The 13,345-nt window shown below is 43.0% G+C and overlaps 1 protein-coding gene across 1 annotated transcript in view; it reads right to left on the bottom strand.

The window, feature by feature from the left end:
- Positions 1-245: 245 nt before the first annotated feature.
- The window catches only part of LOC128306825 (myosin-G heavy chain), a 76,690-nt gene continuing 63,590 nt past the window's right edge, over positions 246-13,345 (bottom strand). The window contains exons 3-4 of the mRNA XM_053044445.1: positions 11,274-11,361; positions 246-1,950 (exon numbers count right to left, since the gene is read on the bottom strand). Of these exons, the coding sequence (XP_052900405.1) occupies positions 1,752-1,950; positions 11,274-11,361 (287 nt within the window). The 3' untranslated portion in view covers positions 246-1,751. The remainder of the gene's footprint in view (positions 1,951-11,273; positions 11,362-13,345) is intronic.

The raw sequence follows: 13,345 nt of genomic DNA, 5'->3' as shown, positions 1-13,345 counted from the left end.
AGGCCCTAGGGACCGCCTAATCCGCTTACCGTTTCATCCGCCGCTGGTTGTGCTTCTTCTTCTCTTGTTAATAGAGCTATTAATTGTGCATCAAACATTATTTACAGCTCCGATTGTATATCTCATTAGTGTTCGATACTTTGGTTGTGATTTTACCCAACGATGCATACAAATCGTGTGACTTGGTTAATACACATTGCGAATATGAAGACAGGAATGAAATTTGATTTTTCTCCATTTCATATAATTTATTTTGTGTGTTTGGTTTTTTTTTTGTTTACACTCGTCATTCACAACATTAAGGTTCAATATACGTGTTTTACATGCCAGTAGTAATTCATGCTACTTGATTATTAGCCATAGAAACACAGCTCCGCTGTTGCCAGTACATCCGTTTTTAGTAAGGGAGTTGTGTTGTTTTCCTTTTTAAATTCATGTTGCCTTATTTTATGTTGCGGGTTTCTACTATTCTTTATTTGTGGTACACGTGTGATATAGGTTGAAAGCTACTCGTTTCCATTTTTGTCACCGTTGAAATGTCTATCCCTTTCAAATCCTGCAGCCTCTGTTAGACGTGTTGTGATATGAATATTTTAATAGAATTTGGTTCCACCTTAAAGTCGGCCATCGTGAATATATGCTTGCAAGGGTCGGATACCATGGGACGATTGAGTTTGCTTGATTCGGTATCTTCACCTTCATCCGTTCATCAATACTGAGTGTGTTTACATAAATGGAGATGTGCCTTTGGTTTGTTTGTTCGCTAGATTGCTAGTAAATATATTGGGACTATGGTTTAACATTGTCTTCGGTTAGATTACAAATCGTTCTCTTTGTGTTACTGTTCTAACATGATAGCATTTAGGATTGTTTTTGCGCACATTGTTTGTTGCTAAACTGCATCGCTTTATCATTTGCTGCCTTCGCAAGTACAAACAAGCGTGAAACGGTCATTATTACATCTCATAACAACAGTTGCTTGCAAGTAGGTATGCACTGATCTCTGGCACAATTACTTCGATAAACAATGGTAATGGGAAAGCGCTTCAGGAATGCTACATTGGAGAAACGCTTAATGTGGCTTGTAATTGCATGTCCGGACAGGTTACAGGTTGCATTTGCAGTCCAGCTTCAAAAGCTTAGTGAGCATAGAGCATGGCACCGCCGAATGTAATCGCAAATATATAATGGCATAATAAGCGTTTTACCCTATTCAACATCTATCACCCTAAAGTCTCGTAATGATTGAGTTACTGATCTTATGTTTCCTATGGAAATGATGGCCTTAGGGACGATATATTCAACAATGAATACATTACATGTAACCATGGGTGTTATTTCATGCTACAATCTTTAGTTAGCAGCCGGGATCTCTACTGTGGGTGGTATTTGATTGATGCTATGCATTTGTTTTAAATATTCCTTCAGACAATAATGCGTGCTTTGGAGCGCTTTCTGTTGCTTGCCTCTAACAAATCGTCCAAATGCAACCTTTTTCCGTCTCGTTGGTAGTACACACACTCACACATATACATTGAAGGGCAATCTCTATGAACGAGCATTGTAACACATAGGAGGCAACAATCATGAAAACATCGCCGGGTTTTGCTACAATAGTAATCTCCAAAATATACAGCGCGCACATACATGCACCGCTGAAAAGTAATAAAACTAATCCTCTAACAAGCGTCGTTTCGTTAGCCATCAGGTCCTGGGGGTTGGGAGGGAGGGCAGGACTCTGTATCCGCCGCTTAAAGCAACCGTTCCAGATCTTCGCTCTCCGCATCGCTGGTGCCAGATTCGGTATCGGTATAGTCATCCTCATCGCGCCGGTTGCGTCGACAACACGGTAGCCGCCTGTCATCTTCGTAATCACTCCAGTGCTCGAACTCTTCCTTGTGATGCTCCAGCAGCATCAGCGATGAAAACAGGCTATCGCAGCCACTGCAACTGCAACGATACCGGGTGGAAAATGTGATTATCAGTAACTAGCGAACATGACATCTCATAGATAAAATTTTATAAAATAACTCGCAGGGCTCTACTGGCAAAGTTGCAGGCCTTGGTAGAATTCTCACCGAAAAAATATTTGGCATCCTTATCAGGATATCACAATTTAACTTTCTTGCGTAGATGCTGCGCTCAATTAAATAACGGTCTGATATTAGCACGCATGCTGGTTCGGTTTTGTTTTGAAGTTGATTAGATGTTTCAATTTTCTCGACATGCAGACATTACCAAGGAAAACAAATGTATGCATTTGCGGCTATATGCAACGTATAATGCACTTTCCACACACGGATGGATGGGGCCCATGTGTTACGAGTTTTGCAGTTGTAATAACATCAAAATCTGCTAGCTGCATATGACAACCTTGCAGGGGGTAATATTTACCGCTGCATGTTGACGTCCTCCTGCTCAGTGCTTTCAGCCCGAATCGTATGCGTTTGTTCAGAGCAGTGGCGTATTTAGGAGTGCGGAGGCCGTGAGCAACAATAGTTTTAGGACCCCTAATAAAAATGCTTTTATTATTAAATATATCTTACGTTTTATTTGAAAAAGATGGAAAATACCTGTAGTTCATATTTTTCCTCAATTTAATTCAAATATTCTATTTTGGTTAAACTTATTGATTTTATTTATTTTTTAAGTAAATTGCGTTTAAAGGAAAAGAATAAAATTTGATTCTAGTCTTTTTGGAGTTCATTTGCAACTGTATTTAATTTTGTATCAAATATCACACTTTTCTATAAGTATGAGCTATATATTTTTGCACCTGACTTTTCTAATGGCGAATTCCTGCATAATTTTCTCTGTATCTAGTTGATTTAATAAATCTTGCACTACATACAAAAGTGCTTAATTGTTCAGCTTTTCTGCTCCTAGTGTATTCCTCAAATATGATTTAAAACGTTTTAAAGTAGAGAACGATCTTTCCGCAGAAGCATTTGACATTGGGATGGTTAAGAAAATTTTCAATAATATCTCAATATTTTGTCGATACGGCCAGGCCGTTCTAACGAAACAAAAAAAAAATCTCAATATTTAGGAAAGTGCGTAACATTTGTCTTGTTATTTTATGCATTTCCTGAATGTTCAGTTCTGAACTTTGAATTATGTCCTTATCTTTCATGAAATGTAAGTAATTCATCACCTACCATTTGTACATCAATATCATCATTATATGTTCTTTTTAACGATTCCAACGACTTCATATTGCAATCAAATAATGCACTGAAGGGTTCTAGAACAGATTCGTACTTTTTGGCTCGAACAATTAATTGAGCTTTTATGTTACAATATTACATTACAGCAATTACACATAGAATGTGTTTATTTTAAATTTATCTTTTGCTGTAATTTCTTATTCCTCCATCATGTTATCATTCGTCATGAATTGCTTTGTTCTTTTTCGTTTTCTCTCATCGTCAAAAAAAAGCATCTCCAGCGAGCGCTCTTGCTGACCACCTTGTATCAGAAATTCTTTTAATAATTATAGGTTGAGTTTTGCAATTTTTAAATTTGTTTTGTAATTTGTTCCAACGGTGTGTGGAAGAAGGTAGACATGTATATAAGTTTTGAATGAAAATAAAATATTTCACGGCACTAGCACAGTTTTTAGCTACAAAATTGCCTACAAGGTTAAGGGAATGGTTTACGCAGGGTACAAAAACTGCTTTAGGGTTGCGTTTTTTTAGATGTGCACACATGTGCACACAACGATCTGATCTGATCTGTAATTAGATTTTTTGCTCGCCACCTGCCGAAGAATGGTCTAGCCCAGGATCGGGGCATAGAAAGTAGATCAGTAGACTTTGTCTTATAAAATTTTCTTGGATTTTACCTGCATACCCGTAGCTTGCTTACTCCAATTTTTGCTAAACCCACTTCCTGAAAAAGGTAAATCCTCAACTCTCGGCCTATCTCAGCTCGGGGCCTCCGTCAGCTCGGGGTCCCCGTCAGCTCGAGGCCCCCCGCAATTGCTTAGTTTGCTTACCGTTAAACCCGCCACTGTTTGTGACATTACATTTCGCAAACATATGTGGGTTTTTTGCTTCAGCTTCAGCCGCGGTAAGCTAAAGTGAAATAGTTCGTTGAGCAGAATAACACACTAATATATCGCATTCCATTCTATGCAAATAGCGTTGTGCGGTGGTAATTTCGCTAACATTTAACATTTTTAGCAACAAAAAAAACAAATACTCCACTGTATTGGTAAAGTTTGCACCAGAGTAGAAGAACCCATCACCCCACGCGTGCCAGTTCAGCAGCTTGGTGCTCCGTTGCATTCACGTTCCAACTATTTCCAACAGCGAAACCGTAGCAAATATCTAGCGGCTTTGGGCGAAGGCGCGTGTTCGTTTGTTTGTGTTTCCATTTCTGTTTTTTTTTCTCTCTATTCCACCAACAGGCAGGATATTCCAGAAGTTGCTCACCGCGTGAACCAAACCGGGCACCATCGTGCAGGATGGGTGTTGTGAAGCTAGAACTGTTAAACCATACACTCTAACCCGCGCTATGTTCACACCCGAGCGTCTTCCCACACTTCCCAGCTTGCCCCAGCAGTGACTTTCGTTCTGTTCCTGCGTTCTGCTCAAGTGATCTCTCGTCTGGAGTGTAAGTCGGTTCCACTTTGATCGTAGCAGGGAGGGGGGGGGGGAAAGTACACGCTCGAGCAGCATCCGGAATTCAGCCAACCGCTGAAAGTTGATTCGCCGGTGCGTATCCAACGGAAAAGGTGCATGTTGTGGCAGGATATTGCAAACAAGCGGTAACATGGCGAGCGGGCATGGAAAGCGGTCGGTTACGGTGGCCCCTTCCGCATGCCCACCCAGATCTTCCACCGGAGTCGGCGAAGCGTTAAATGATACTTCGATTGGTTTGCTTCATCCGAGTTTCGCGCTCGCTCGCTTTCGCGTGTTTTAGCCCATTTGTTGGAACATCGTCTGCTAATCCTCCGGTCAAACCTTCCGCAAAATATCGATTATGTGTTTTACAGACATTAGCAACTGATAAATTGCCACTAGTGAAAAACAAGTGCTGCTGATGCTGCTGTGTTATTGGCAGTTTCTTCAATTCCTTAAGTGTTCTAAGCGATGCCGTGGCTAGAAGCAATGTGTCCTAGCCCCGAAAATGATATATTTGGTTCAGACAAAATTATTGCAAATAGTTTATTTACCTTCCTTTGGGTTTGTTGAAAAACAACTGAGCATACTCTCCGTCAGGATCGTTCCAAGCATTGAAGCAGCAAGCTGGAGCAGTTGAGCACCCGTTGCTCCCAGTCTCAATCCTATTTCATCGCTTGTCTCATCTCCCATGATCTTGATGCTGTGGTCCTGCTATCCTCGATCCTTCTATATGTTCCCTCTAGAGAGCCCATTTCTAAGAACACTTTCAGCCTTTAACGACTCATATAAACTGTTCGATTTCAACGTGCCTGCTCTCCCGTATCCGATAACGCCTTCGTGATTCCTCTTTCCAATCGTTTCCTTCGTTTAAGTCAATTTTTGCTTACCCCGTTGAGGCATTTGCTCGCCTCATAAATTAATAATGTACGACAAAAAGCTCGCCCTCCCAGGAACAGGCTCTTGGTGTCGGAATTTGTTGCATGAACTCACGAACCACCTGCAAAACGCTGGGCTCATTCAACTCTCACCGTGTGTGCCTGTTTAGAACAGATCGCTTTTATCTGGCATTATTAAAGAAATTGGTGCACGCACCAATGTGTGGCCCCTTCCTTGGCCATGATTGTCATTCACAAAACAACGCCACCCCGGGGTGACGCGATAACTTTTAGGATGGCTGGCTGCACCTCATTCATCGATTGGCAATAACACCGGGAGACTGGTGCGTGTAACATGTTACCATGGTTATCAGGCGTTATCCTCATTATTCTGCGCGGGTGCTGTTGTTATTTTGCTCAAACACCGCCACACCACGGTCGCCCAGGACACCCAAAACATTCAAGCCACCTTTCGCCGAATGCGCGAAGCAATGCGAAAAGCCACAGCTGGGGCTCCTGTGCACGTAGAAAGTGTGCAACATTTTACGTCAGCCATCGCATAAAATCGCTCGATTGGGCGGTGTTGTTTGGTTGGTTTAGGGAAGACTCTAGTGCACGAGACCACTCTAAAGCTCGGTTGGGTTCGAGCCGGCAGTTGAAGTGCGCGGCAACGGAGCGCACTGTTCCGCCCCAGCAGGAGAAAGAAAAAAACAAATGGAAGGACTGGCGTAACACCGTGTGTCTGTCGTGGTAAATAAGTCTCGATTTACTCGACTTCCATCATTCCCGATCCGAAGGGTTATGTGAGAAGCGGAGGTACCCCTTTGATGGGGTTGGTCGCGTGTGCTGCATAGCTGCGTGGATCGGCGGACCGTTTGCGACCATGCATCTGGTGCTGACGTTTTGGTAACCGCTCCCCGGAGATTAGGTAGTAATGTGTGAACGTCCATGGAGATTCCGTCCGTACGGTGAACACGCCAGGACGGCGCCAACTAATCACTTGACACGGTCCTTACTCACGCTGAACGCAGGGGGGGCTTTTTTGGACAGCTCTCGATGCGTGGCAAAAGGAGCAGCAGTGAGTGACGGTTTCTGGGTGTAATTTCTTCTCGGTGGTTTCATTCCAACCCGGCGCATCACTGCGGCTAAACCGAGGTGGTGCCATGAGAGTGTTTGGTCTGCCACAATAACTATTTATCCTCCATCAGTAAACCCTCCATCGATAACCACCCCCGGTATTGTATGTAAACGAACGATCCTTCTGGGGGCTACATTCGACGGCCCAGAAATAGTTTCATCCTAACGCGTCGATGGCCTAAAAAGGCAATTATCTACTACGTCTGTTTGCTGTTACGCTGGTCCATTTCTGCTACATGCCGGTGCAACCTTTTAACCTGTTAATAAAGGACTAGACCATTGAATCACAGCCTCTAAGGCGGGAGTAAATGAGACGTAATGTGCGTGAGTGCGATAAAGGTAATCGCGTATGGAAATAGCATTTGGCACATGCCATTAACATATATGCTGCTCCGTTCTTTTCGGGCTTACACTTTGCCCAAACTCGGTTCCGGTCCCTTTGGTCTGGTCCGGGAAATCACTTTACGTCTAAAAGATGTTACTAACATCAACCAACAGCCATTCGATAAACGGAAGGAAGCGAAAAGTGTTGCACGTTTCACATAAACGGTGTAGTCCATTTACATAATGGAGGGAAATAAAAGAAACCACTGATAACGGATGAAAATATCTAAACAGCGAACTTTGATCATCGTCATCATCTTCATCATCATTATCATCTTCATCAGCGCATCAAGGATTAAATTCTGCGTTGCAGGTCGTGTTCCTTCCTCTTCTTTTTTTGTCTTGCTTTAATAAAAGAAAGCAAATCAGGGTAGCTGGCGAGGAAAATTATGTATTCCGATATGCCCACCTGCCCACCTTTCACTTTGATGTACGTTACAGGTACTGCACCAACATCAGCACACCACATCCGTACCGTTAGCTACCGGGTGTAGCGGGTGTACAATTAACAGGACTCGACAGGAGCAGCGGTTTTATGGAAGATGCAACGTCCAGGCACTAGAACCATAGCTCGCATTCTTTTGAAGTTGAATTTAATCAGTGGGTTTTGCAGTAACAGTGCTCCGTGAGATGTCCAGGCGGGGTAAAGTGGACTGCAGCAGGTGGCAGGGCCACCGTCAGGTTGGGGGCGTTGATGAGTAACTCCGTGGACATGCTGGTGATGGTGCCTCGTCAGGGTTTGCCTCTGTTTACTTATGCAATGCAATAATTTATAACGCTTTATTATACCTTATCACTGCCTGCTTCGTTGATGCAATTCTTACCGAGAAACATGCTTAGATGCTAATATATGTCCCTCCTCTTCATACCTTTTAGATGGTCTAAACGAATTTGACCTTAGCCAGATATCCGGCATCGCTAATAGCCTCAACAGGCAGCTAGATCTCCTTTTTATCAACGCATCTTCTATGCACTTTGCCTTTTCCGTTACCTACGCATCCACTACTCTCCTTCGTGTAGATAATTACCACCCCCCTCTTGAGTTATCTTTATCAGTTCCGTTTCAGCATGCTAAAAGTGTTAAACCTAGGCTCGGCTTTAATTTTCGTAAATTAGATCACTTAAAATTTAACGAATTCATTTCAACGTCCAACTGGTCATTTTTAGACAATATTTGCTCCATTGACGATGCGGTTGACCAATTTACACGTATTATTAAGGCTGCTTTCCCTTTATGTTGTCCTCGGTTGAAACCATCCCCTTCCCCTCCTTGGTCTGATCGTACACTTCGTTCCCTTCGTAAAGACAGAGCTCGGTCGCTTCGTATTTTGCATCGTGTTCCATCAGAGTATCATCGCCGGCACTTTAAATATGCTGCTACAGCCTACAGCATTTACAACCGCGCCAGATACTCTCTATACCTAGGCAGATTACAGTCTCGCCTCTATTCACATCCAAAGACCTTTTGGGTCCATGTCAACAGCCAGCGTACATCCTCTTCCACCCCTTCCACTATGTTTCTGGGCTCAAGGTCCTCAGATAATGCTACTGGCATTTGTGCCCTCTTTGCTGAACATTTCTCAAGTTCCTTCTCTGCTCCAGGGGGCAGTGGGGTACTCTCCTCAGCTCGTGATTCCTATCCTGTTTTTAGTGCATTACCTATCGACATCAGTGCTGTCATGATGGCCTTAAATAAACTCAAGCACTCATTCTCTCCGGGTCCTGACGGCATCCCTGCGTCGGTTTTAAAACATTGTTCATCTATATTAGCCCCTATTATTGTAAAACTTTTCCAATTATCCTTAAACTCAAATACCTTTCCTAAACTGTGGAAGCAGGCTTACCTGATTCCCATCTTTAAGGAGGGTAATCCTTCCGATGTTGCTAGATACCGCGGTATAGCACTGCTTTGTGCCCTGTCCAAGGTATTCGAGATCATACTCCATTCCTTTCTTCTGAATGTTATGCGCCGCTTAGTCATTCCTCAGCAACACGGTTTCTTTCCTAAACGCTCCACATCTTCAAACCTGTCGCGTTATACCTCCTTCCTCTGTACTAAATTAGATTCGTTCCCACAAGTTGAGTCCATTTACACCGACTTCAAATCCGCTTTCGACCGTGTCTCTCATTCGGTACTACTTCAAAAACTATATAACCTAGGTCTTAATACCTCCCTTGTATGTCTGCTTCGTTCTTAGCGATCGTTCCTACTACGTCAAACATGGGAATATTGTTTCCCATCCCTTCTCCTCCAGTGCTGGTGTTCCACAAGGAAGTGCTCTCAGCCCTTTACTATTTGTCCTGTTCATCAACGATGTTTGTGATGTCTTACCTGACGACTGTTTCCTTTGTTATGCCGATGACCTAAAAATTTTCTTGCCTATCGCTTCCTCTGATGACTGTATGTTCCTCCAATCAATATTAGATCGTTTCTCTTCTTGGTGTGATCGTAATCTTCTTACTTGATGTACTGATAAATGAAATGTTATTTCATTTACTCGCTCCCGCAACCCTACAGTATTTTCCTATTCCCTTGCCAATCATCCTGTGTCTAGAGTCTCCTTAATTAAGGACCTAGGCGTCTGGTTTGACTGTGGACTCACTTTTCGCCATCACATCAACGAGGTCGTAAGCTCGGCTCGTCGAACTCTCGGCCTCTTGAAACGCATTGCCCGCGACTTTAATGATTCCGCGTGTATCCGGGTGCTCTTCTCTTCGCTGGTCAGGTCGAAGCTGGAGTATTGTTCAGTGATCTGGTCTCCGACAGCTAGAATCCACATTGACCGTATCGAGCGAGTACACGGGGTCTTTCACCAGATTCGTCTTCCGCAAACGCTATGAGGCACTCTCGTCCGCCCTTCCCAATTATGATTCAAGTTGTCGTGATTTAGACCTTGAAACTCTAGAGGCACGCCGTTCTGTAGCACAATCCTCCCAAATCGCTGCTCTCCTCCTGGATTGCACAGATGCACCGGATCTTTTGTCTGCAATACCTTACACTCCCACCCGCTCCCTCCGTCCTCGCTCTCTTTTAAATCCCCCCACATTGCGAACTCCTGTTGGCCGCAACAACCCTCTGTTGCGAGCAATGCATCTGTTTAACTCCTCCTGTCACCTGTTTGAGTTTCACCGATCTCTTTCTTCCTATCGTGCTCGTCTCCTTTCCTCTCTTTGATACCTTCATCCCTCCTTTCCCTTGCCTTACTAGCCTTAATTTATCTAAGTAAGTAAGTAAGTACTTATCTTATCTTTGCCTCTATGTTAGTTTTTAATTAAGGCGTTTAGTTATAAGTTATGTTTGTGAAGCTTGTGCGGACAAACTAACAAAATAATAATGATAATAATAATAAATTACCAGGTAAAACATGAGTATCTGTCCGTCACGTCCGATACTCAATTAGTTGCGTGAATACCAATGATATCATTTAATGATATCAAGTCTTAATATATATATTGGCTATTAATGAATAATTGACGTCATAAAAATGCTAAAGTCATAACAATGACAAATGCCGATAAAAGTCATAAAAATCATTGTCTCTAGATGAGTAGTTAGTGGGAATTTGGAATTCTCAACAATAGACGAAGTCGTAGGGGGACTGTGGGAGCGTCTATATCAACCCGCTATAATTAGCTGGAACTGCCGATATTCTCAATGAATCATCTGCAACAGAACGGTTGGAGGGCAGAAAGCATGAAACTCGGTAAGGTGGATGCTGTCTGCTAGGTGTGCAAAGGAAGCAGACGAATGCACAGTGGGCAAACATCGGGATCAAAAAGTAAAGATGGACTTTGCGCTAAATGAATATTTTTCATGTAAAACTGTAGGATAAAACTAGGTGAAATCCAAAATAACAGCCTCTGTCTTCCATTAGTTTTGGAAATAAAAATATCCAAAATATAAATAATAGTAGCAAAAGGTATAAAAATATGTATATGAAAATATACATAAACTCGGTATAAAAAGGTGAAGAAGCGTTTTAAAGCCAGGAACTGTTAATTGCCATTAAATCAAATTCATTTAAGGTTATCGTAAAAACACTTGCAACATCATCGAACATTTTCTTTACGTTCGAAGCATTCCAGAGACGTACGAACAGGTTTAAAAGGCATCCAGAGCATTCAGTAGAGATCCCCCGCGCCAGCTGAGAGGTGTGAGGGATTCACAGTATAACAACAAAAATTTCGATCACAATTTGCCCTAGCAACTAGTAATGTGCAAACGCAATAACCGGTACGGAGAACTTACCCAAAGTGACGCTTCTTTTGCTGATGGGACGCCAACTGACGGCGGCAACGGAATGCCCGATCGCATACATTACAGGTCAGTGACTCATCTGTGGGGAGAAAAGAGAATGGAGAAAGGGTTTGAACATAACGTCACTGTTAATGGAAACTATACACGCTACAATTTACTTTGCAAGCAGAACAATTTAGACCACCGCACATCAAACAATAGACCATAGTGCAATTTATATAATCAATAAAGCAATCGATCGCACCGCGACCGATCAGTACGATCTCAGCGACACATTTTAAGCAAGCGCAGCAATTGATTGCACCTCGACAATAGGTGACACATTTTATGCGTGCGTAGGTAGTAAATAATAATTGAGGAATCATAACTATTGCTTTGGTTAGCATTGCAACAGGAATCAATCGTTCGATCAAAATCAAGAACAAACAGGACAGGAAATTATAAACATCTTCGACAGACATAATAAACTTCGTCTGTTTATAACTCATTATAACAACTTCAATTAACCGGAAGAAGATTAACAGAAAAAGCAGCTAAAATATGGATATAAATAAAGCGACGCCTTATCGTCTGCACGGTGTGTCCCTCTACCCAAGGTAAGGCCTCAATGTGTTCAACAGCTCCAGTAAGAGAAACCTCTACCAGGTTTCCAACGATCATCTGGATGATCGACGCAACATGGAGGTTTTGTGTCGGAGAGTCTAATTACCATGGCCGGAAAATATACTCGCGTGTGCATCCGGTACGTAGAAGTTTAAATGGTGACCACGAAGCTTTTTACGAAGTCTTATTGCAATATGATTGAATCTTGTTAACCGTTACCGCATTGTGTCACGTGTTCACGAGGACACCGAGATCGAATGCGGCATACACCAGCAGTAATGAAATGAATGCAAATCGATGAAAGGTGTAATCGCTTTGGAAGGAAAATACTAACATGGTATTATAATGCTGTCGGTTTATGATTTCACCCTCACCTACTAGACATCAACCTGCTAAAGCTCCCATTGTGGTAAGGCAGGTTTTTGTGAAAATTGTCCACAATTCAGCGACAGTAAGTGGAAAAGCAGAACCAAAATAGCTCCCCCCCACACACACACACACACATAGATCTGTCGTTAAACTGCCAGCGTCAAATGCGGCGTACATGGCGTTGAAGGTCCACCGCCCGGGCCGTTTATCCCCGGGCAGGGGATATTCCAAGGAATGTCAGGCAAGTTTTCGAGCGAAATGTATTATTCATGGTGCATTCATCCTTGGCAGAATGCTGCCGGTTCTGCTGTCCTTTGCATCGGGGGTTTTCGAATATCGCGGCGCAGGAGAGCAGGTTTCGCACTACGATCCAGGTCAAAGCCAGGATTCCCGGTCCACTGCTCGGGATGCGTTCCGTTCATCCTAATGGTAAACCGCACTGACAGGGGTATTACACTTTACACGCTTTCCCACCGCGTATATTCGCAGTTCGCTTTCTTCTTGGTGCGCTGCGTTTTCCGAAATCAATTCAGGTGTCACCGGGGTTTTTTTGCTAGCGCTTCCTTTAATAGCATTGTTGGAGAAAATTACATCTTCCGGGATGCCTGGCGTATCGCACATTTTTAAAACTGAGAAAGTTCTGGAAAATGTATTTTACAACTCCTTAAATTGTCCCCCGAAACACTTGTTAGAACACTTTCGATCATTGATAAATAACAGTTTGGACAAGGTTGATGGCACACAAGTTTTTAGACTCCTGTAGCCTGGCCTTTCTGGCGAACGTCACATTAATGCTGCTGTCGTTGCCGACCTTTTACCCTAGTTTGGTGAAGTTTTTGGATAACTTCAATTTTGTGCCATTTAATTAGACGTTTCGAACTGATATGCGAGCAACATTATCCGAGAGTATTGTGATCCGGAGATGCGGCTAACCCGGTTATTGTGTTGATGTACGATGGTTGTAGGACGGATTGCCTTGCTGGCGTGAACGGAGACGCGTTATCATAGTGGAAAATAATCTCTTTTCAAGTCAGCGCGATGAAAGAACGAAGGTAATTTAGTTGCCGACCTAATATGTTTCGTTCCGGTGG

Source organism: Anopheles moucheti, chromosome X (assembly GCF_943734755.1).
Source record: "Anopheles moucheti chromosome X, idAnoMoucSN_F20_07, whole genome shotgun sequence".
Classification (NCBI taxonomy): domain Eukaryota; kingdom Metazoa; phylum Arthropoda; class Insecta; order Diptera; family Culicidae; genus Anopheles; species Anopheles moucheti.
Note: the sequence above shows the minus strand (reverse complement) of the source record. Positions and strands in the feature narration are given on the sequence as shown.